Source organism: Chaetodon trifascialis, chromosome 12 (genome assembly GCF_039877785.1).
Source record: "Chaetodon trifascialis isolate fChaTrf1 chromosome 12, fChaTrf1.hap1, whole genome shotgun sequence".
Taxonomy (NCBI): Eukaryota; Metazoa; Chordata; class Actinopteri; order Chaetodontiformes; family Chaetodontidae; genus Chaetodon; species Chaetodon trifascialis.
The window spans coordinates 14,412,741-14,438,162 of record NC_092067.1 but is presented as its reverse complement, the minus strand read 5'-3'; the positions used below and the strand labels follow the sequence as shown (position 1 = coordinate 14,438,162).

Sequence of the window (25,422 nt, the reverse complement as noted above, 5' to 3'; positions counted from 1 at the left end):
CACCGCGGAGCCAGTGGAGAAATACACAAACGTCACATGAGATTTCCGGGAACGCTGACTTCTCTCTCTTTTCTCCCTGAAAGTTTAACATCTGCCCGGTGAAAGCAGCATCGACCACCACCTACTCTGGAGCCCAAAGCCACTCATTGCCGGTACGTACTGTACGTTTAGCACAGACTCAGAGACTCACATGGCAGCTCTCTGGCATCTGAATATTACAACAGTTGTAGGCCGAAGAATGCGAGGATGCATATGTGGAGTATACAGCACACTGCAGCGGTTTACTGCTGTTGTTTGGGCGGCTGAGTGGGATCCACAAAGCCGCTCGAATCTCATGTCAGACTAATGTGATTATAGCAGACAGTCAGAATAATGCAGACAGTGAAAGTAATAAATACCACAGGCTTAATTATTGATCCTTGTTGTTTTTTCAGCTTTGTTGAATGTTTGCAATGCAGTCCTGTGAGTTTCCCACTAATCGAAACCACATAGATCCAGATCAGTAGCCATGCACTCTAAGATCATTGATTACGGGGGGTGGTTTCGTGCGTGGGTTCTGGGCACTCCGGCTTCCTCCCACAGACCAAAAACATGTGCATTAGGTTAATTGGTGATTGCCCTTAGGTGCGTGTGAGTGTGAATGGTTGTCTGTCTCTATATGTTGCCCTGCGACCGGTCCAGGGTGCACCCCGCCCGCCGACAGCTGGGATAGGCTCCAGCCCCCCGCAACCCCGAAAGGGAAAGTCGGCTATAGAAACTGGATGGATGATTACCAGGGCCGAGGCATGCGGACAGGCACGCCTGGGGGCCCCGCCACCCACCCATAACAATGATCATTGACAGGCCTGGGCTTTTAGGGACTTGGACCTCACTTTGAGAACCACTAATCTATTTTTTCAGTATTCATCTCAAATGTCCCAGAAATTGTGCATTTATGTGTGCCAAAACCAAATTTTGCGGCATGCACGGGTGGAGTGGGGGCCCCAGGGATTTCTTGCTTGGAGTCCCAAGAGACCTTAGCAACGGCACTGTTGATTACTAAATAAGACTGATATCAACATTTGGGTGTCTCTGTGACTAAACATCAGCATGCTGCTGCCTGTCAGGATGTGACATAGAAGCTGACAGGTCAACTGTGGGATTTATTTTTCATGTAGTTTTGATTACATTAACTACCTGTGGTTTGATGTATGGCTGTCAGGCTGTTATTGTTACAGTGCTTACTTGCTATTAAGAGAGACCTGGCAGGAGGGAGAGCAGGAGTGCTGCCATATCCCAGTAACCCTGGTCTCTTGAGTGGACAATACCGCGGGGTGATCCACTGAGTAGATTGCAGAGAGGCTAAGTATAGCATGAATACAAGTAAATCAGCAGAAAGCAGTGGCTCCGCTTTGTGACAATGGAGGCATTTCCCGCTGGGATGGATAGCAATCCCACTGAAGACCCAGGTAACAGCCTTTTAAAAGCCGTAATTGCAGAGCTGTAAATGGGAAACCTATGAACAATAACAGAGCTACAATTTCCTGTAATGATGGGATTATTTCTTTACAAGATGCTTTTATGCTTTTACAGAAAAACAAAAGGATATTATAATCAATCTGTGCGCTCTCCAGCTTGGAAGCATTACATTTCTAACCCTGGCTGGCACAAATGCTGCATGTATGACCTTTGCACAGGCAGGAAGAGCTTGTTTTTATAGTTGAAAAGATGAAGAGATTATGAGGGTTTTTTTTTTTTTTTTTGCGTTTTCTGGTTGTGGCCTTATTTTTCTGAACACAGCAGACCATGCTGGAATAGTCTGTGACTTTGGCCGCATGATCACATCATACCCGGCATGCCATCGTCCTTATACAAGCAGACCTTGAGCTCATTGCTTACCGGTACTGATGAGGAGGAGTCTGTGGAGCAGAGAGAGAGGCAGGGGATGGTCAGTGAGAGGTGAAACCAGGGATATCACACAGACACCTCATGCAGAATCAACCAATGGCACGGCAGCCCTCTTCGGGTCATGTGTGAGTCTCATCAAACCTGCCGTCGCACTCTCAAATGGTGTGTTTCAGAGCGAAGCTGTTCTTTGAAGTGTTTTACACAGCGGGAGTAAGTTTGTTTTACTGTCGAGGACTTTGTTGAGTGAACCAGGCTTCCTTCCCTCCCCTGTGATCTCCCTCCTCAGGAGCTGAGTCGGTGTTGAGTGTCATTATGAGATGTTGTCTCCAAGCGCCTCCTTCGTGCAAATCAAGTTCGATGATATCCACTTCTACGAGAACTGTGGCGGCGGCAGCTTTGGAAGTGTGTACCGAGCCAGGTGGATCTCCCAGGACAAAGAGGTGGCAGTAAAAAAACTGCTCAAGATTGAGAACGAGGTAGGAGTCATAATTGCCCGGGCTTTTCATATACTTTTAATTGTCAGTATAGTAATCATTTTAATTGCTACCTCATTTAGGGGGATGTGGTGACTTCTGTACCCATCACTCATGGTCATTATACTCCCCCACTCTTAAAAGTGTGCTGCAAAAGAAACATTATTGCCAAATGAAAGAATGTATTTGGCTCTTGAAATGTCTTTGAAAGCTCGGGCTCATTGTCTTAAAGACAAAAAAGAATTGTCTTTGAAATTGTTTCAGGGAAATTGTATTACATTTGTTGGCCCGTGATAAGATGTTCAGAGAATTATTCATCGTTTCTTTTATGAAATTGTAAAAGATCACAGATATCCATTCAACTTCACTCAAGTGTTGGAGAGATGATTGTTCAGTGAAAATAATAATGTAATCCTTTCACTTTGAAGCAATTGTTCATTTAATTATAGTGTTTGGGTACAATTAAATGAATTGGTTTTGTCGAGTTTCTGTTCATTGCCGCAATGGTTTCACAGTGATCTTTCTGGGCCTGTATGTTTTATATATCTATATCTATATCTATATCTATATCTATATCTATATCTATATATCTATATATCTATATCTATATCTATATCTATCTATAGATCTATATCTATCTCTCTCTCTCTCTCTCTCTCTCTCTCTCTCTCTCTCTCTCTCTCTCTATATATATATATATAATCATACTCCTTAATTTTTTATTTATCTGTCTGTTGGGCGTCTACCACTTTGGTCCAGCCTGAAATATCTCAGCAACTATCCATAAAATTCTGACTTTGGGGATCTGACCTTTCCTTTAGTGCCACAGCAACTCAAAGTACAACAAAATATTACACAGATATTCATGGACCCCAGAAGATTGATCCTGTCTCTGGTGATGAGTTGACTTTTCCTCTGGTGCCATCATGTCCAGCTCATGATGGCAGTCCCTTAACTTTTCACCTATTCCAGGACCATCACCAGGTCCAATGTGTCGAACACTTCTAAGGACATTCCCATCAACCCCGGGCTCGGCTTTGTTTTTGGGCTCATTACGAAAGACTAACATACTTCCTTAGCATCAGTATGTTAGCATTGTTGTTGTGCGCATGTTAGCATGCTGACATTAGCATTAAGCTCAAGGCACCACTGGTTTGGTAGCATGACTGTGGACTCTTCTTGAACTTCAAACATTTGCAAAACATTATGACGAAGAGGTTCTGTCTTCTCCTTGTGTGCTCATTAGGCTGAAATCCTCAGTGTCCTCAGCCACCGCAACATCATCCAGTTTTATGGCGCGATTGTTGAGGCTCCCAACTATGGAATTGTCACCGGTAAGACTTTTTAATTCTCAAGCCTTCCTAACACTGTGTCATATATACAGTACATCGCTGTGATCGTCAGTGTACAACAGAGCGATGGAAAACGCAGCAGCTGAATCTGTTTGCACCAGTTGCAGTTTGCTCAACGCTGAATGGTGCAGAGGTTTCTATGGAAGCATTAGTGAATGCCAGAGGGTTCAGGAAGTGCACACATTGATACAGTAGTTCTGTGCCCCTGTTTGTTTTTTGTGTCTAGGTTAGAGGCTGAGAGGAATAAAGCACATGTAGCAAGGGGCCCTCAATGCCTCTGCACCAACTTTCATAATGCAGGAGTATTGAGGTGGTCCTGTGCTGATTTCAAGTTTTACTGTATTTTAAACTCTTCTGCTGCTGGATTTTGTCTTTCTTACTGTAAAAGCATTGATTTTCCCTCTCTGCTCTCTAATGAAGACCTTTAATTTGATTCTTTTGTCACTCTGTGCGATTATTTGGGGCAGAGTTTCTTAATTTTTCTTTTTTACCCTTTTCTTTTTTACCCTCATGCTGTTCACTGTACCACTGATAACCTGAATCACAGGTTAATGATAATTAACTACACCAGCAGCACATAGAAGTACATAATTAGGGCTGCGGCTAACGATTGCTTTTAAGATTACAATTAATCTGTCAGTTACTGTTTCATAATTGATTAATTGTTTAGTCTATATCCTGGAATTCCTTCTTTTGTCCAACTGACAATAAGATGTTCAATTTACAGTAATATCAATAAGGAAATCTTCACAGCTGTACACAGCAGACATTTCCCTATTTTGCAATAAAGGGATTTAAATGATTAATTGGTTTTCAAAATTGTTGCAGTTTAATTGTTTAGTTATTTCAGCACTACATGTAATTGAGACTTCATTTGCAGGTGCACATATGAAAACCATTACCTCTTTATGAAAAGCGAAATACAATCGGCTCTTTTCATGAAAACAACAGAGGACCACCAAGTTGTGTTCCAGGCTCTTGACATGTTTACTCTCTCCTGATCAGAGGCTGAACTTCTGAGCCTTGGGGTGAGCAAAGAAATCTAATCTCTGTTTGACAGTGCTGCTAATAAAAGCTTTGTGACATTAATTGTCTCCAGTTATGGTTAAAATGAGCAAACTAAGAAATAAGTCATAGTGGGCAATAACTTAAGAGTGTAAGATGATAATAAATAATGAAAACATCCATCCATCCATCCATTTTCTATACCGCTTATCCCTTTCGGGGTCGCGGGGGGGCCGGAGCCTATCTCGGCTGTCAACGGGTGAGAGGCTGGGTACACCCTGGACCGGTCGCCAGCCGATCGCAGGGCACATACACACAACCATTCACGCTCACACTCACACCTAGGGGCAATTTAGAGTCACCAATCAACCTAATGAGCATGTTTTTGGTCTGTGGGAGGAAGCCGGAGTGCCCGGAGAGAACCCACGCATGCACGGGAAGGACATGCAAACTTCACACAGAAAGGCCCGACCCGGGGATTGAACCTGCGACTTTCTTGCTGTGAGGCACGCGCATTACCTGCTGCCGCACCGTGCAGCCCATAATGAAAACAATTAAACAGTAAAAACGCCAATAAGCAGCAGAGAAAAAAGATCAAATCAGATGTGAGTTTAAATTGTGAGGTGAAAATGGCAGAACTGAATTTGGCCCTGTTGGACTCTTTATTATTTGTATAAGCAATGTCAGTGCATGTGTGTGCATGACTGTTAAAATGTCATTATTGCTCTACTACAGCATTTCTCTATTGTTTGGATGAATTGTTAGAAACAAAAGGCTCTTTCAGTTTGCAAAACAGCACATGTCTGTCAGAAACCCGTCATGCAATTAACAAAACCTGAAAAGAAAACAGAATACTCCTTTCTCAAGACAAAAAGAAAAAAAAACAGCACCAAAACATTCATAATACGCCTTTTAGGTTAGTCTGTTTTCTGTTGCATAACATTCCTGTCGTTTACATCCGGATGTAGATTTTTCTCCACATCACACACACATCCACGGTTGGCAAGACTACAGTCATCTCAGGTCAGCTCTGTACTCCTGAAATTTGTGTTTGTTACATTTCCATCACTGTGCTGAAATAATTACATCCTATTACATCCAACACGATTATGAAACCTCATCTGGCACAATGTGACACTTAAAAAAGTTGGGCAACCGCTGCCTATTCAGATTTCCTGCTGCTGCATATCCTCTTTCTCTGCTTAATTTTTTAGCAGGTAATTTACCTGGTGTCACTTTACTGGTGTCGACTGCATACATATTACAGAGTCAAAGGTTTCGTATCTCGGCATATTGGCATGCTGTGAATGAGCCAACACGAGTGAATCAAGTTTTTCCTCATTAGGAAGACAGAGAAGAGCAGAATCTCTCTCACTTGTGTTAAATATCAGAGATAAGCATCTGAACAATGAAGAAAAACGTGACATGTGTGTCCTCCATTGTAGTATTTTACAGCTGTGAAAGAGAAGGGTTTTGTTGTCAAGGAGCAGGTCAGTGTCTCTATTTGTCAAAGCAGAATCTAATTAGCACCAGATACAGGAAAAAGGTTTATGGCCAACCTGACCATGCCATGTCCACATTCATCAGCTCTGTTATAAATTTCCTTTGACGTACTGGACAGCATCAGACTGGACAGAGTTCCCTCTGTCCAACAGCCACTATCTACAGACACCTGTTAGTCTCTGTTAACCTGCATGAGTTTAACAATATCTGCTGTCACTCAGCGGCATCATAAACCTAATGAATTAAGCTTTGTTGTTATTGTGGGGTAAAAACTGGCCTACAACATGAGGCTAATTCACTTTGAGCAGGTGGATGATAAGAAAATGAAAGTACAGAACCACAGGCAGGCTTATCGTCTATGGAATGTGGTTGAACTTATTAATGTAAGAGAAGCACACAGATCTTCACTTGCACACACAGGCTACCTACAATGACCTTATTTTGTAGCTGCACATCATTTAAAATACATGTTTGTACGTCAGTTGTCAGCCAACTTTAGCTACAATGCAAGTTAAGCTAAATTCATACTCATAATAATAAAAGTCATTGGTGTATTTTATGATAGTTAATTAGACTCCTGTCCTGGTGCCTGTGCATGTTTACATTGCTGTGTTGGAGCATAATGGGGTTATTATGCACAAACAGAGCTTTCCTGATATTTCAGCTGGTATGATAATGCTTGTTTATCTTTATTCAAGCCCTTTACTTCTATCTACAGATGCTCTATCAAAGCTTTATCTCAGTGTCGTGGATACACTTTTGAGGGCGATTTTGCACAAGACTACATGGTTGTCACGACGTATAAGAAATGTATGAAACTTTAGAAAACAAAGCGAAGACTTTGCTTTGCAAACATTTGCTTTGTGGTTTTGATAGCTCTGATAGCATGTGGGCTCCTGAGGGAACAGTGAGGCCCATAATGTTCAGTTACACTGTAATAAATTGAGCTCACCCGCAGTGACAGTGACAGAAGCAATCTGTAAACAAGACACCATCGGTTGGCTTCCAGGAGTCATCATGCAGAATCTCAATTTTCAATTGTTTTCATGTAATGCTCTCACATACTGCACTCGTGTGTACAATGTAACGCCTCAGGAGAGCGGTGTTGTCACTGTGCGACAGATTCCCATAACAAACTGTCAGTCACTCGCAATGATACAAAGTCTAATTCGAACTCACTTTTCTCCACAGAGTATGCAAGTGGCGGGTCGTTGTACGATTACCTGTCCAGTGATGAGAGTGAGGAAATTGACATGGGACAGATCATGACGTGGGCTGCGGAGATTGCCAGAGGTGAATGTGACACTTACTTATCTCCCTAGTTTAGATTAGTGAATAACAGCGTCACATTTGTGCCGTGTCTCTGTATTACTGATTCCAGAATGTTCGCAAACATCCTGTTCTGGAATGTTTGTGAACATTCCGTTCTAGAATTAGACATATTCAATTCAAAATCTTTATTTTTGCAGGGGTAAGTCATTAAAAGCGAGCTATGTTTTTGTAGATTTGTCCATCATGTAGTTCCATTTGCATACAAATAGAGTAAACCTTAACTGATACAGCACAAGGTTATTAATGTAGACTGTTAAAAAGGAGATGACCTAAGATTGAACTCTAAGGATCACCTGTATTGATGTTAAGAATTTCAGAGTTCACACCTGAAAAGTGTTTTTCAGATCATATTTTAACCAGCCACAAGTCCTCCTATTAAAGCCAGCTTGTCTGTAAGAGTCTCACAAAATTATAATGTATGATATCAAAGGCTTAGGACAGATTATTATACAACAGAATTATCCTGATTTATCAAATTCAAAGCCAGGCTGTAGTGATGCTGGTCTGAAACAAGATTGTCAGCAGGTTAAACAGGGATTTTGGTAAGAAATAGCCTTGGCTGTGAAAGCATCAAACAGGTTTACAAGGCAAGAAATAATGTTTGCCTCTGTTGAGCTGCTGCTTTAAGTCCTCATTTATTGCAGTCATTATTGATGTGGACTCTGGTATCCAGTTTTTGTGTGTCACAGTCTGCAGGCAGCTGTAGGTGGACTCTTCTATGGAAATATGAATAGGCAAGAGACAAGGTGTCTTTATTTTGCTCATTAGTAAATTTCCAATAGTAAACATTTCTACTCAAAGCGGCTCCGGGCCTCCCTCGGCTCAATGCTGCACATTCAGTATTTCAAAGAGGATGGGGTCCTCTTTATTATCAGTTGAGACATGCATTATGTTTTCTCATGTGACTAATCAAAGTTTCCAGTGATCTCCCTCGATAAAGACCTCTCTGTATTTCTGCTTTAGGGATGCACTATTTACATTCAGAGGCCCCCGTCAAGGTGATCCACAGAGACTTAAAGTCCAGGAATGGTAACAGATTTGATTTCTAGCATTTTTTTGTGTATGTCCAAAACATATAGATTTGTATATACACACATACTACATATTCTTTAAAAACATGTTTTCTCTTTCAGTTGTTTTGACAGCAGAGAAGGTTCTCAAGGTGGGTTTTCATTCTGACTCATACTCTGTTTTATCTCTCTCTGATACATTTCACAATCAGCCAGCTCTGATGAGGTGATGCTGTCTGATTAGCTAAATGTTTCAACATTTATCTCTCAATTTGAAAAGAGTGTGAGCCTGACATAGTGGTATGAATTTACCTACAGTGTGTGGACACAAGAGGGCAGTGACTAACTTAGCATGTACAAGAAACCACCGACTGCATTGCCGATGTGCTTCACTGTAGGTGGATGAGACTAGTCGAAAGGAGATTTTACAGAAACTCTTGCCAATTTATTGCACCTTATTATTCGCAAGAGAGTAAGTTAATTTTGAAGCCTCCTCTGTATGAATCTGATGTATCACAGAGCAACATTTTATGAAATGAAACAAAAGCATTGTGGGCCACATTGCATTTGCCTGCGACACTGCATTGATGAAAATATCTACAGTACACTGCAGTAGATACACACATTTGTAGCATTTAACAATACCAGCATTACCACCACATGCACACTTGCAGATTATCACGGCAACTGTTCTTTTTCAGTAGAGGAAAACATCTGCATTGAATTCTGAGCACATTGTTTTATGGATGGTCGCTACAGTTACCAAAATGAACATTTTTTTGTTGAGGGTTTTGTTGAGCAGTAATCTTAATTCAGTTTTCATCATGTCAGATCTGTGATTTCGGGGCATCTAAGTTCCTGACTCACACAACGCACATGTCCTTGGTGGGCACGTTTCCCTGGATGGCCCCGGAGGTGATCCAGAGCCTCCCTGTGTCTGAGACGTGTGACACCTTCTCCTATGGTGTGGTGAGTGACACATCATTCTCATAACTAATTTTTACATTTCAGATTCTAAATACTGTTTCGGTAGATACTCCATTCTTCAGGAGTTGATTATACTTCCTCGGACAGTTTCCCTTATTGCTATAATTAAGAACAGGTGCTCCCAAATAATATAAGAGGCCTCCAGAGGTCTCGTAAGCCTGTGAGGAGTCATACACAGAGGACACACAGTTTCCAAAGTAGAAAAATATCTAACATGATTCAGCATGAATACACAGTGTACATGTTAACCATGCGCTTATTTAAATGACAAAAACTGCAGTCATTATTATATTGACTGTGAAAAACAATTCTCTTGCCTTTGAAATAGCAACAAATATAGATAGATAGATAGATAGATAGATAGATAGATAGATAGATAGATAGATAGATAGATAGATAGATAGATAGATAGATAGATAGATAGATATCACATTGTAGGACCTCCACAGATGGTTGGTGCTTTAAATATGGGGATAATGGTGTACCTTTACAGATAATCTCTCCTGGAAGACATTTATCTTGTTGCACTTCAAGCTGTTCACTTGAAAAGTGACAGAAATAATTTTGCCAAAAGAGCACTGGAGAGAGAAGTTCAAATCCTGGCTCCTTTCTCAGCTCTACACAGCAGGACAATCACTGCGTGAAGTGGGTGTGAATGTCAGATCACCGGTTTGGAAAAGTTGCAGAACTGGTCGGACACAGACCCCCCTAATCTGACACTGGGAAGGTGTTGGGGGAGGGGTTTTCTGAAGCTGTTCAACCATCCAACAAGCAGCTCTGGACAGTGTACTGACCCCTTTAGACTCCAAAAAGTTACTTTCAGCTCTTTATGCAAAGTTCATAAGATCTGCTTTTTACTAAGAATTTCCTGACTCATAAGTCAAAGTTTTGGACTGTTCTAAAGACGATTTCTGATTCAATTATTTGTTACATAGTGCAATCAAATCCAGTGAAAATGTATTCATTGTGAAAGTGCACATCAAAGATAACAGAAGGAAAGGATGAATATGCTTAATACATCTGAAGAAATTGCACTTACGTTGCTCATGGCGTGATATTTCCTCTGCATTTTGGTCTGCAGTGAGTTTGACCTTTGCAGAAGTACAGAATCTTACAAACGTAATGTGTCTTTTTTTTTTTTTTTTTTCTTCTTGAAACTCTTTTGTTTTCGAGCTGCAGTCTAAAGACTTTTGGAAGTAGTTTCAAAATGGAAACCATTCCTAGTTACCATCCCAATTCCTTTTATGCAAAGGTAAATTACTGATGTAAAATCCCAATCCTAAGTATGTTTCCCCAGATATAGATGTAGGGTTTTACAAGCTGAACAGACAATGTTTATGATTGCAATTTTATTTCAGGTACTGCAAAATGATGGCAAATTTCAGTATGTGGTTTTCTCCCTAAGACGCTTTTCTGAGGAGCTTATTTCTATAGTAAAACACATACGTGTATTGAGAGGCAGCTGACAAGAGCAGAGATGCAGAAATATGGTACACATATACAGTAGAGCCCTTTAGATGTTCAAGAAATGGCTCTCCTCCACCTTTTCATGATCTAATTTTTAAAGATGTCGACGCAGGTTGTCATTTCTGATGCTGCTGAATGCTAACTGAAAGGAACCTAAATTATCCAGGCAGTACTGTTATTGTACTTCAGAAATCATGGCAGTCCCAATCATTGAAATGAATCTTTATGTCTGTTTTGTATGCTGTCCCAAGAAAGACAGAAAAGTGTTTTTAATGTTTATTTGTATATGAATACGCTTGCTTTACAGATGAAATATAGCTACTTACTGTGTCTGCTCAGCAGTATTAAGATTCATAGATGTACTGTTTGTTGACAGCGCCTAGGCATACGCGTATGTGTAGCTTTACTGACCCTGCCTCTTGACTTCTGTGACAGGTGCTTTGGGAAATGCTCACCCGTGAGATCCCCTTTAAAGGCCTGGAAGGTTTACAAGTGGCCTGGCTCGTGGTGGAGAAAAATGAGGTACTGTAGTGTGTGATTGCATGTGTATGTACAGTGTTGATCCTTGGAACTGGGGAATCATATATATCCAGATAAATAAACCTTACTTCCTTTGCTGAATCAATGTTTAGGTTCTTCTGTGGTTTGTTAAATGACTCATGGCTCTGCTGGAGGTCATAGCAGTGAGATATCTTGTGAAGGAAATAGTTTGACATTTTTAGTTTTTTTAGTTTGAGATTCGTTTGTTTTCTTGCAGAGACTTAGATGAGACCCCTCTCATGCTTGTATGGTAGATATGAAGCTATAACCAGCGGCTGGTTAGCTTAGCTTAGCATATAAACTGGAAACAGTGGTGGTGCAGTTGTATAATAAGTTAGTGGTTTTCCTGTGGGATGCAATTACATGCAAACATGTGTCCGTCTGAGTTCGCTTCATGAATCGGCTTGACATACATTGGCGAGGAAAAAAGCAGAGAAATGGGACGTTAATGACAGAACAACCTGATTTTCTGGTGAGTTCTGAGTCAGAAGCTTAGCTGCCACACAAACACACAAGCACACATACATGTGACGTGTCACTTTCTATCAGAACACCAGTTGTTATATCTCATTTGTTTAATCAGTACAGAACTTATGTGTACAGATGTCAAGCTGCGGTTTTACAGAATTTATGTGTGGTGCTATTTTCTTTTGCTGTTTCACAGTGAGTACCTGTTGTCTTGTCGTCACCATGAGGTTGACAGGAAAGGAAGTAACCAGTGGGGACTACAGGACAGATTCTGGCTAGCAGTTTCCACGTTTTTCCAGTCTCTATGTTTAGATTGGCTAATTGACTGTTGGCTGTAGCTTCATATTTACTTAATAGATATGAGAGTGATATTGATCTCCTTTTAGCTCTTGGCAAGGAAGTGAATAAGCATATATTCCATAATGCCTCATCCTTTAAATCAGCACCACTTGAGTTTAGTTCAGTTCGGTAAGCAGCAGCTCATTCTACAACTGACTGTGTTTCAGAGGTTAACCATCCCCAGCGGCTGTCCTGCCTGCTTTGCGGAGCTCTTGAAGAACTGTTGGACAACAGACCCAAAGGTGAGTGATCCGCTCAGCTATATTAGCATGCAAATAAAAAACATATAGTATATGTTTTCACTTTAATCTCATACAGAGCCAATGTTTGTATGTTGATTTAGGAAAGGCCGATGTTCAAGCAGATCCTCTCGACTTTGGAGTCCATGTCAAATGACAGCCAGCTTCCTCAACAGTGCAACTCTTTCCTTCACAACAAGGCTGAATGGAGGTAATGAGCTCAGCCATTCTCCAAGCCCAGTAAATGTATTTATAACTCCCTTTTTTCACCAATATACTGCCTCAGCCTAAGGAAATGCGCAACTGTTTTCAAAGAATGATGTGGAAATGTAGTTGATGGGCCATGAAATACACACACAAAAAAGACTTGAGATTGTGCATATAGATCTTTAATAATTACACTGATAGCTACATAAAGGCATGAAAACCTCCAAAGAATCATCCATCTGGATATACTTCCTCTCTTTACCCATAAGGCCCTAAAAATAATCACCATCTTTTTCAAGTAGAAGTGTTTAATTGGGTTGTATGAGCAGCTGGAGGTTTGGTGATGTTCAGCACAGCCTGAGTCTCAGCTGTTACTTTATTCTCTGTCTGCCTCTCTGCGGGGCTTGTCTGTGCTCAGAGGTTTTTCCTCAGAAGTTGTGCTGGTGGCAGCATGTCCAGGCAGCCATCTGCAGGTGGAGCAGGTTGGAGTGAATCTCACTGCTGGAAAACAGAAACTGAGAATGTGTGGCACAGAAAGGCGCATTTGTTGTAGCTCAAGAGGTTTGATGTTAGAAGCTTAGCTGGCTGAAAACGGACGTAGAGGTCGGTGGATGCTCAGAGCGGCAGGTAGCTTCACCAGAGAGGGCAGAGAGATGTCATGTTGACCTCAGAGCAGTGAGATCTGTTGGGATTAAAACTGTTTCTCTCAGCTAATGTGCATTACCCAGGAGTTACTAGGAAATAGATACAGCATACAGTGCAGTGATGCGTTTTAGTGCAGTGGCTGTGTGTTATACTGCTCATTCACAGTCAGTTTGAGGTGGTGAATTTCACATCTGTATTGGGTGCACGTGTAGGAACATAAGCCTTTTCACCTCTGGGGGGATGTAAAATATAACAAGACTGAGAGTCTATAGCCATGTTCACAGCACTGTGAGGCTGTACATGGGCACAGCGGTGCAAGGAGCTATATGCTAACATCAGTGACAGTGATAACATGTTAATGTTTAGTGGATATAATGTTTACCATGTTTACTATCCAAGTTTACCATGTTATTATGCTAAAGTACAGCTGAGGCTGGTGGGAATGCTGTTAGTTTTACTATCAAATCACGGCTCGTTCTGACAACAGAAACAGGAAATGATTAAAAGTGCTGAACCGTGAGTGTGTACATTAAAACGCAGTGCAGGTGATTATGGAGAGCTTAACAGAGGTTTAACCAGCTGTCTGTGTGTCACACAATTGTATGCTCACAGTCACCATTTCATGTCAACTCCAGCGTCCGAGTGCTTACAGACTGCGCTGTACTTTGTTCATACAAAGAGCAAATATCAAGCACGAGCTGAGCTATGTCTTACAACCGGTAAATAATCTTCGTCTATTATGTGAACTAATTATCTGGCTAAGAAGTCAATATAAAGTGAGTCACTAGTTAAATATCAAACATGTAAAACTAAGCAGACATCTCCTGTTACGCAGCGTGTCGGACCAGTTTGAACATTAGCTTGAAGAATTAAAAGAGACTTGTAATTTCATTGCTCGTGGAGAAAATGTTTGGAAAAATACTCTTTTTAAAAGAGATTCAGTAATGTGCAGGCTGATATGAAATGCTCAAAAGAGAAGAGAATACATCATTTGGTAAGTTGAGCAAGAGTGGAAGTCGTTTTGACGTGGGAAGCGTCAAGGTGGAGGAAGCGGAGGGCCGGGAGGAGCAAGGATGGGCTTTCCTGCCTGGCCTACATGTGTTTATGTGTGAGAACTGAATTTTTGTTGGGCTGAAGCTCAGCATGGATTTCCACAACACACTGTGCAGCCCCACCCACTGGGCAAAACAAACTTCCCCAGCGTGAAGTGAACATGAGACATTGTCCTGTCCTTGGTATTCAAAGCTTCAGACTAATCACCTTCTGACTGCAGGCCAGGGCATCACTGGGTTGTTTACAGAGGAGTGTTTTTATTTTGTTTTAGTATTTGTCACTGCTTATTGTCCTTGCACTCTAACTGTGATTAATGTCACGTCTCTTTATGCTGTGCTGTTAAAGAATAAGCCTGGTAATATTTAATATTGTGTTACTGCCAACAAATCCCATAAAAAGACCAAAATGTTGGTGGGTTAAGTCATTTCAAGCAATTGCTGAACAGCCAAAGATTGTTGAAACCCTCAAAACTTCATATGAAAGTTTCCAAAGATGCCAAATATTCACATTTCACGCGATGATACAGCCATAAAACACATGGAGTCATGGGTTTAAAGATTTCACTGTCAATACACAATATATGATACATATATGATTGGTCATTTGACGTCAAAGCTAATAAGCTAATTAAGAAAATGAAAAGGGAAAACCAGATTTTTAGGGGTTAAAACACATCAGTGAGCCACAGTGTTGCAATGGATGATGCATTCCTCCTTTTCAGTGAACACAAGCTCTGTATTTTACTGAGTCAATCCCATATATACTGTCCTGCTGTGAAAATAGTCTCTAAGGTACCGAATGTGTATTCATCCGCAGCTGAAAATAGTCCCCAACAAATACACTATTCGGTCCTGTTTGAAACAATTTGGCTTAAAACTACAGTTCCCAGCAGTGTCAAGACATAACATAGCATTTTTAAAAATAATATTTGTGACTGATTTATCTTTAGTAGGAAGAAATGAGCTCGAGCTTGCATTGAGAGACCGACAGACACTTTGTTGGTTTTGGACTTTTCATGGGATTTGTTGACAGAAAATGAAATTATTTGCTCATATCAGGGTTTAACATATCTCTGTCTGACATTGCTCTGTTGCTCTATGCTACAGGTGCGAGATTGAAGCCACACTGGAGAGACTTAAGAAGCTGGAGAGAGACCTGAGCACCAAAGAGCAGGAGCTGAAGGAGCGAGAGCAGCGTCTAAAGATGTGGGAGTGCAAACTCATCGAACAGTCCAACAGCCCGGTGAGTTCCTCATTATCCCCTGTCCACCTTGGTTCACCTTCACCCTCAGGACAGCCTCGACCAACTGTTAAGTGGTCGCAGCGTTAGCATCACACATTCACACTGCTGTTTCCTCAGACCCATTAGGAGAGGGATGAAAATCCTCTGATCTTCATGTGGGGGTGAAGTGGAAATGGGAAAGCAGTGGAATGAAAATAAAAAGTGTGGAATGAGAAGTGAAGGAAAAAGCACATTATGGGAACATTATGGGGCAGTGTATATAACTGGCAGTGCTGAATTGATGTGCAGTGTAGTGCATGGCTGCCCAACAACTACATTTGCATCATGATGCACAGAGCAAGTGCTGCATTCCTCACGAGAATTCATACTGAATTGTGAGCGTGCAGCCTCTGACCTGCTGTTCACGGCTTTACTGCTTCCCTTTTTTTGCTTGCATTGTTTTTCTTGCATGCAAAAGACCCAGCATATTGTATTCTGGTATTTCCTTGTTTTCTCTAATGTTTCTGTGACCAAAGTGTCGTTGTTTTCTCAAAACCGTGACTGAATTCTACTGTAGTTACAGTCTAGATATCTTGCAGGCTGTCACTCAACAAAACACAGTTTCTATAGTTTGAGTTTGAAAGTCAGCAAAACCTTTGAATCAAGTAAACGAAAATCATTTCCCTTCTTTTCCTGTCTTACTCTGTTGTTCTGTTCTGCTAACTTACTTTTACAATACAGTTTTCTAAATCACATCTTTGCGTAAAATGTGCTCACTTTTCTCATTTACGCTTGTTTTGGGGTTTGAAACTGATTACTTGCTTCCTTTTCTTTTCTGTCCTCTCCTCTTTTCTTCTACCCCGTGTCCCCGCTCTCCACCTGTCCTCTGCCTCTCAGCTCCTCTCACCTGTGGCAAAAAAGATAAATGCTAAGTCATTCTATCAGCGTAAGACGGAGGAATCAAACAGTTCACAGATGTCATGTCAGATCACAGCCTCCAGTAACGAGGGCGTGAGTCTGCGGTCCGTGATGAAAGGCTTTGAGGACATGTTTTCTTTGGACTTTGGCCGGCCTGTCCTGCACTCGGGCATGCAGGTCAACGTGCAGGCCAGGCAGGACTCCTCCATGTCGAGCTGTGTCAGAGAAGGACACAAAATCAACATGCCTCTGGGGATGGGACACTTCTCTTGGTCTGACGACAGTGAATAAAGCTCTCTGACGTTCTGCGTTGCTGCAGCTGCATCTGTTGAACACTGTGATCTCACTTAATGCATATTGACTTTGTGGAAGTATGATTTCTTAATCAATTGCTTGTTAAGTCATTTAATTTTTCTGTTGCTTCAGTAACTTTACTTGGTCCACCGAAAACACATCTTTACATACTATTTCCTCTGCTTTGTCCAAGTTATATTCACGAAGTGCTTTAAGAAAAAGCTCAATCCAACCTGGAAACATCGTATAGAATATATTTGTAACCCTGCACCTATGGGATATTATGGATGTCATTTACTGTATGCCTAATGCACTGGATGTATAGTGCCATGCTGTGAAGAAAAGAGCCACGTGAGCCACTTGCTCAGAGAAGGCCAGGCTTTTATGATGAAGTGACATTTTGCTGACATTAAGATTGGCCAATTTATTCTGGATGTGGTGGAGTGCAGTTGTTGAGACACAGTCTCTTACCAGGATGAGAAAGTACATGTTTTTTCCTCTGACTGACCCAGGTTCAAAACAGCAGGAGAGGGACTTTGGTGTGTGACTGCCAGCTTCATTCTCTCATTTTACATTTTACTTTTCATGAAAGGCTTCTTTCTTAAGCCCAAAAATATGAAACAACATAAAGAAACAATAACAGTGACAAATGTTTCTGCATTGCCTCAATCAGACGTCACTATATTGATTTTAATAAGAATAATTTCCTTCCGTTGTCACTTTTTACATGGTCTAACTGAATATTAGCCTCAAGACCTGCACTTTACAGTGGAGAAAATCGTATTAGCATTAGTGTTCAGTTAGGTATTATGCTTCATCTGGGGGAAGGACATGCTTCCTGGAGCATAGCCCATTAAATTGTCCCCTTCGCTTGTTATCATCAGTCAGTCTCATGAGGATGTAATCCTCTGTATTCCTGTGTTGTTGCTTGTTAGCTTCCTGCCACGAGCTAATATTGCTATTCAAATGTTGCCTGTACTCCTGTGCCATCAAGCCAAGTGCATACTAGACCAGACATAACAATTATAGCACAGACTCAATATTTACATTTCCCTGTGTGAAATCCAGACAGACATGTTGAAACATTCTGCTTCCACACTTGTTAGTCATCCGCTCGAGCTTCAACCGAAATCAGACGATGAGCAGCTTCTTGATGGGATTTATTTTCCCGCTTCCTTCATGGTTTTGTCAATAAATCAGTTTTTTTCAGCTCTCTGCCACTCGGTCTGTTTTAGATTGTTTTTATTACTTTCCATGCACGTACAACCCCAGTTCCAGAAAAGCTGTGACGCTGTGTAAAACAAAAACAGAATGTGACCATTTGCAAATCCTTTTATGACATATAATCAATTGAAAACAGCACAAAGACAATATATTTATTGTTTGACCTCATCAACTTCATTGATTTTTGTTAATATCTGCTTATTCTTATGTGTTGCCAGCAACGTTTCAAACAAGTTGGGACAGGAGCAGCTAAAGACTGGGAAAGTTGTGGAATCTTCCAAAAACACCTGTTTGGAACATTCCACAGGTAAACAGGTTCATTGGTAACAGGTGATAGTATCATGATTGGGTATGAAAGGGGCATCCTGGAACTCAGTCGCTCACAAGCAAGGATGAAGTGAGGTTCACCACTTTGTGAACACATGATTGTATAAAGCAGATTAATACATGGCCTCAGGAACACTTTGGAAAACTATTGTCAGTAAACACAGTTTGTTTGCAGGTTGCATCCTGTTTTATTTACATTTTACACAGAGTCCCAACTATTTTGGAATTGAGAGTGTACCAACAGTGACACAGTACAAATGTTTCATTGAAATTATGTTGTATTACTACTATTATTACCAAATGTTTTATGATTGAACACATAACAGAGCGTAACTGATACCGTTTTAATAAGACTGTAAAATACATTGCTTCACTAGGCGGTTTTTCTTGAGCTGCTTCTCCTAATATTAACTTCATGCCACTCTCTAGCTCATGGTCTGCTTATCATCCTCTTAGTCCACATGGGGGCAGAATTGTGTGAACTAAACACGACTCAAAGTCTCTTTTGTGCAGATTCCACACACATTTCATAAACACATGAACCGTTTTGAGTTTGGGATCCAGGTACCTCTGTCAGCAACGTGCCATGGATCTTAGTAAAGGAAGCATGGCGACACATTTGTGAGATAAAATATGCTGCTTGAAAAGTGATGCTGAGTTACTCCAGTGAGACTTTGGCAGTGGCAGAGTGTTCCTGAATCTGTTTACTTCCGAACGGCAGCACTGGAGGAGGCGGAAAACGCTGCAGGGCTGAGTGGCTTTATGAGGCGGCGGCTGCACTGAAATGTATGGCAGCGACTGTCTATTGAGAGCGGCATTCAGTTCATAATCTGAGCTGTTATCAGATGTCGTGGGAAGAAGATAGTGAATGGGGATTACTCATTCATTTAGTCATCTTTCCTCCAATTTTCCATTGCATTATTTCTGTCATTACACACCAGTCTCATGAGCACAATGATGAAATCTTTATTTTGGCTGGCAAGTTTCTGCCTGATTACATTTAATGAGCAATAAATGATTTATCATTCAGATAGATCACGTTAGATCAGTCAGATGGACGTTTCGGTTTGATATAGACCATTAGAGGCAAGCCATCTTAATCGCACAGCACAATAACCGGAAAAGTAATGGCTTTGGAAGACATGGAAAACATGGCTATTTTCCATTCTAATAACATTTACTTAAGTCTGGTGATTTTCACTTTGAGATCTGTCTGTCATAAATACACGTTTCATTCTGTGCCCATCCATCCATATCCTATTGCTGTTACTTTTGTTTGTCTTTTGTTTTTACACAGTTGCTGCCCACACTCGACATCTATACATGGACAGAGGAGCATGTGGTCAGTGTTTGTATTTGCCTCATTACTAATGGATTTATTTAGATTTTCACACCACATGATTACTATTAAAACTAATATGTTACCATTTTATCCCCTCAGTATTTCTGGATGCAGCAAATATTTGGCGCAGGTCTGTTATCTTATCATCTGTAATCGGCAGCTTGAGACTCTTTATTTGTTGTTTCTGTGTTCTTTAAAAACTGGGTATGTCCTTTTCTGTCTCAGGGGAGGGTCCATGTGGCATGCAGCTGTATGCTGACCTGTTTAAAGAAAATCACATCACCGGAAAGAGGTTACTGTTGCTCACAGAGAACGACATGCGGGACATGGGGGTCAAGTCCAAAGGTCACGTCATGCACCTGAAGGCAAGGCGCAGTCAACCATTAACCACGACTGTCTTTGACCCACGTGGGATTTACAGGATTTGAGCTATGCTGGCTGCTATTTGAAATTACGTTCATATTTTCTCTTTGGCAGGGTGAAATTGAAAAGCTAACTCATGATTACCTCGGGTTAGTCCACTTCCCACCTCTGCTGAAGGTACAAAGTTTCTTCCTTATCTTCAGGAACACTTGTTTTTGTTTTTTTTTGTGCATATCTGGGCCTAAACTTCTTTTCCTCCTAGAATGAGCTTGAAAAGGAAGTGGAGAGGAGTAAAACTGTAAATCTGGAGCTGGTATTTGGGTACCACTGGAAACCAGGAACTGGGAAATCTGTGAGTTTGTCGTGAAACACGCACACTGACTGCATCAACATATTTTGCAGCTGTGAGCAGCTGGTGGAGTCCATCATTGGATCTGTGTGGACAATCATGAATGAATGTTACATTCACTTTAATCAGGGTTTTCATTAATTGTTAACATGTTTAATATGCTTGGTAATAATTGTAAATAGATAAACAAAATCATGTTTTTTCCAGTGATTGAATCAGCCTTCTTGTGCTGAAGCTGTTTGTTGAGGAATCATGATGATGGCTGTTATACTGTCCACTGAAGGCATCAGTACACATATATAAAACCAGACAAATAAACATTTCATTCTCAGCCATGTACCACATCCACCTCGACTTGCTCACAGCCCTTTGTTAGGGTCTCAAACTGTGGAGAAAGGGTGGCTCTTAACTTGCTGTTTGAATTTAATCAAAAATAGCCCATTTAGCCAGAAGTCATTTTCTTTTTAAAAGGCAAACGTTATTTAATCTTTCAGCTGTTCATTGTCCCATCATAAATAGTCCTCTTTCAGTGTGTTCGGCAGGGCTGAAACGAGCCTGCTAATTGCCTCCCATTTCTTCTGACATGTGGTGGTTTAGTGGGTAGAAAACACAGCAGGGAGAAGGAAACAGGAGGCTGAGAAAATGAGAGCTAATTATTTTCCCCTGCCTGGTGTCAGGTTCCGTGTCAGCCTTGTTTTTACAAACTGGAAGGTTTTTTTGCACTAAATAAAACAAACCCGCACTGCATTTTTTTCTTCGCCCCTCTTTGCTGGCGATGTCATGGAAGCAGCTGCACTTCTCAAAGACAAAATGAGGGCCTGCGATTGTGCGGCCACCATCTGACAGCCACTACGGGTCCCCTACTAATGAGGATATCACCGTGCAGCCAAGTGAAAGGTGCTGAATTATGTATGAGTTGTCATTAGACGCACTCGGGTCCTAGGCATCATTACCAGACATTGTTTCTGCTGGAGTGATTAGACTAGCATGGACCTGGGAGCCCCGGTGCGACCGTCCAGTGCCGACACCAGGCCAGCGCGGGGCCACTGGTGTGTTTCTGAGCCAGAGGCTTGCTGAAGCTTCCCCCTTTGAGCCGTTTCCAGCCCCCGGGGACGATGCAGGAGAGGGCGAAGGCTCCTCAGACGAGTGTGTTAGTGCCACTCCTCTGATGTCTTTCTCTGTGATCACTACACAATGGATTGGCCTGTGCCATGAACCCTGTGTGGTTAAGCAGTGACCTGTGGTTTTGTGGACGGCTTTCGGGAATTGGCAGAATCATTACTGCTTCGTCAGCATTCAGTATGCGGGAGAAGAGGGCTAGGGAATTGTTCAGATTTGTAGCAACTCATAAGGAAAAACCTTCACCCTTATCATCTAAAATCGACCAGATTCCTGCTCCAAGGTATTAATCCTGGGTCCCACTGAGAAAAATGAAATCAAATATTTTGACAAGAAATTCACAGTCTTTATAAAACTATTTGCTATTGCTGTCATTTGTGTCTTTCTCTGTTGTAGTAATTTTATGAAATGTGATCATTCTCACTGCAGTGTTGAGGCATTAGTACAGCAAGGTGAAAGACTGGTTTCCATTAAGATCTGTTCTCTAAATGAGGCGTCTCACGATGCTTCTTCCCTGCTTTAAGTTGCACTTAACATAATTTCTTTTGTCCCCTTACAATCTAGTTGTAATATTTTTGTGTTAGAATGTCTGTCCTCCTGCTCTGTATGAGGCTTTGTGGCCACTACCATGAAACTACCTCTAGGTTGTGCTGTTGGTTTATATACAAGAGTCAACCAAGTTCTCCTCACAGAATACTGCAATTATAAACTTTTCCATACAATCAGGTGCAGTGTCTGAGTGTACCATACCTACATTATCTCACCATTAGCTCTTTTCTTTCAAGGACTGCAAATGGAAAATGTACATTGAGCTTGATGGAGATGATGTAGCAGTAACCTACATCAAAGATGTCGTCTTTAATGCCAACCGTCAGGATGTGGAAATACTGCGTATGACCAAGGTGTTGTCAGAAACACAAATTTTTTTATCATTGCTAAATGTTGTCTATGCTATATTTCTGACCTATATTATTGTATGTATACCTGTTGTATTGAGGTTGCCATAGGTGGACTGTTTATGAACTAATGTCATTTCCATGCAGCCTCCTTTTGTGATGGACAAATGGATCATTGGACTGCAGCAAAACCAGAGAGTAGACTACGTGGTCAATTATGAGGTGAGTCATTTCAGCAGCTCACAAAAAAATGCAAATCTACACATCAGCCATCTGAAATACAAACAAAAAAATGTATCAAAGGCAGTCACAGAACTCTGTGTCCTGTCTGACTTAACCCATCAGAATGATGTCAAGTCACCCAAGTGTACCAGACACAGCAGTCCAGTGACATGGAGTCTTGGTGGTGGACAAGATGAGATCAAGACTGCAGAGCTGGTCATCGAAACGACTCCAGCTAACATCGAGTGGAACCCCAGAAACAAGTGTAACTTGGGTAACTGCTGTTATTTACAGGTTTTTATGGAGTGACAGAGCAACAGTGTTCACTGCTGGACAAATAAAGATTGTCCTGTGAATTTAAGATATCACAAATATATTGACAGTATTAAACAGACTGAGCTCCTAATTTTATTAATGCACATCCTCTTTTTTAGATATTGATCCCACGTGGATGTACAGCGTAAAGATGAGGCAGATGATGACCCAGAAATCCCAGCAGACCACTGCTGCTCTGACTACCTTCACTAGCTCTGATGCCCGCACACTGCCTCAGCTCCTGTCTGCACTTGAAAGCCAGGAGTTTTCTTATGCGTCAGCTGTGCGTCGCTCTCCAAACCGCGCCCATGTATCGCCTTGGATTGACTCCCGCAGCTCCTCGCCAACTACCAGCCTGTCGGCCAAACTCTCCCCACTCCATCTCGGGTCAAAGGGCAGCAGTCCGTCCAGCACCACGTCCGAGAGCACCTCCGAGAGGGAACGGGAGCGGCCACTCAGTGCCGGAGCAGTGCATGACCACCGCAGAAACAACTACTTTGGCAACACATTAACTGTGGTATGGGGGCAGGGTAGGGGCCATGCATTGAACAATACTAGAGGTAACTATATTAATAATAAAACCAGCAGAACCTCGCGACAGCCAGGGAGGCCACGGTCCAACAGTTACAGTGTCACAGCACAGAGCCGCCCCTCCATGATACCAGGTATATTGTCTGTGACAGAAAACCCCAGTGAGGAAAAAGAGGGGGCCAAAGCCAGCGATGGAGGGTGGATCAAAGTGGAGCGACAGAAGAGATTACCACGTCAGGACAATAAACAAGTCAGAGGTCGACAGAGGAGAGGGGGCCGGGGAGGGCGCGGCGCTGGTGGGAGAACTTAATGTGGGCCACACATGAACTGACAGCTTGCTGAGCATGTCATGAAAAGGTTTTACATGCAAATTCTGTCTGCTTACATGCTAAGAGAATAACACTGATGCCTATGATGAACATACAGTAAGTCTGACCATAAGCTTTTATTTTTTAAAAACAGGCTCCAAATAAATATGAGCCTTTGCTTAGCATGTATTTATTATAATGCCATTGCTCTGTCTCTATAAATATATGTATAAATATCCTCGTTATTCACTTTATTTCTTCCATCACAGTTTTTTACCATGGTGAAGTCACTAAAACTAAAAGTGTGGATCACTTTTAATTACTTTGACACAAAATGCCTTCAGCGATCACATCTTTCAAACGTCATGAACTGTTTTCTAACTCCACCTCAGCCACCACCAAAGTTGCCCTCCATTTGTTGTTGTAGAAACAGTTATTTAAACAATATTACTGTACATTGGACTGCAATTTGCTCTACTTTGCTACATTAAAAAAGAAATAAAAAATGCATAAACTCTGAATCAGGACAAGCAACACTGAGTGTCTAAGTTCTTGATGACCTCTATGAAAGACTTGTGCCAGGTGAGGAAAGGGGACAGGTGAGGCTGAATCCAGAACCCTGGATGGTGTTACTTTTCCTTCTACTTAGATGTCTCACGGAAGAGGAACGTTTATGACCAGCAGCCATATGATCAGATGTCCCTCTTGGATGAAATGGACTTAGGATGTCTGGACATATCCGCAGAAGATTGCCACGGATGGATCAGGCATGCAAAAAGATTCTTTTCCAGGTGTATCACAAGAGAGGATGGGAGGTGTTGTTGAGAACTTGTGGCCAAAGTTCAGACAGGTTTGACAAGCCCTGCTGTAATTCTAGATCTCTGTAACATATGTTTGGCACATCAATATAACATGATCTAATGATTCTGTTGTTTCACAGTGGTTGTATAAACCCATAAGTGCAGAGTTTTATTTGGTCTGCTGTGCCCCAGCCCAGCCTTATTATACTCTGCTCTTTGATGCTTCGATCATATCAACTTCCTGCTGTTTACACAAACATGTCACCCTGTTTGTGTCTTATCTCAATGTTGCTACTCTTATCTTTCTCATTATTCCCCTTTATTCAGCTTTATTAAATGAAACTCTCTTATCTTCTGCTTCCTTTACCAATAAATTCCCCTTTGATTCCTTTATCAGCTGTAACTGTGCAACTAAAATACTCATTTTATGAAGTCTGAACAAATAATGACTAAGTCCTGTCTGTTCTAAGGTGAAGGTGAACAGAACTACTGTTATAGAAGAATGGCTTGTAAAATTTGACCTGTTTCCGAAAGTTGGAAAGGGCTCAATATTTTACCCGCCTTGCATGCAAATTGACAAATAAAAAAATTCGCGCCACGATGCAGTTCATGGAAGAACCACCGCGCATAATCCTAAAACCCTCATTAAATTCGTTACTTTGCGAAGGTTAATTATTCAGATAAAT

General features: G+C 41.5%; 1 protein-coding gene across 2 annotated transcripts; it reads left to right on the top strand.

The window, feature by feature from the left end:
* Nucleotides 1-19: 19 nt before the first annotated feature.
* map3k20a (mitogen-activated protein kinase kinase kinase 20a) lies at nt 20-24,468 on the top strand. 2 transcript variants are annotated; one of them, XM_070975781.1, is made up of 20 exons: nt 20-152; nt 2,174-2,363; nt 3,607-3,694; nt 7,412-7,513; nt 8,516-8,581; nt 8,686-8,714; nt 9,394-9,531; nt 11,452-11,538; nt 12,531-12,605; nt 12,707-12,813; nt 15,614-15,749; nt 19,789-19,833; nt 19,933-19,963; nt 20,059-20,198; nt 20,311-20,373; nt 20,459-20,548; nt 22,450-22,566; nt 22,708-22,782; nt 22,906-23,056; nt 23,217-24,468. In XM_070975781.1, the coding sequence occupies exons 2-20, from the start codon at nt 2,205-2,207 to the stop codon at nt 23,936-23,938; spliced, it is 2,421 nt and encodes an 806-aa protein (XP_070831882.1). In that variant the 5' UTR covers nt 20-152; nt 2,174-2,204; the 3' UTR covers nt 23,939-24,468. The 2 variants fall into 2 exon arrangements, with proteins under 2 accessions (XP_070831882.1, XP_070831883.1); XM_070975782.1 differs by lacking the exons at nt 19,789-19,833; nt 19,933-19,963; nt 20,059-20,198; ... (4 more) ...; nt 22,906-23,056; nt 23,217-24,468 and adding an exon at nt 16,626-18,159.
* Nucleotides 24,469-25,422: the final 954 nt, after the last annotated feature.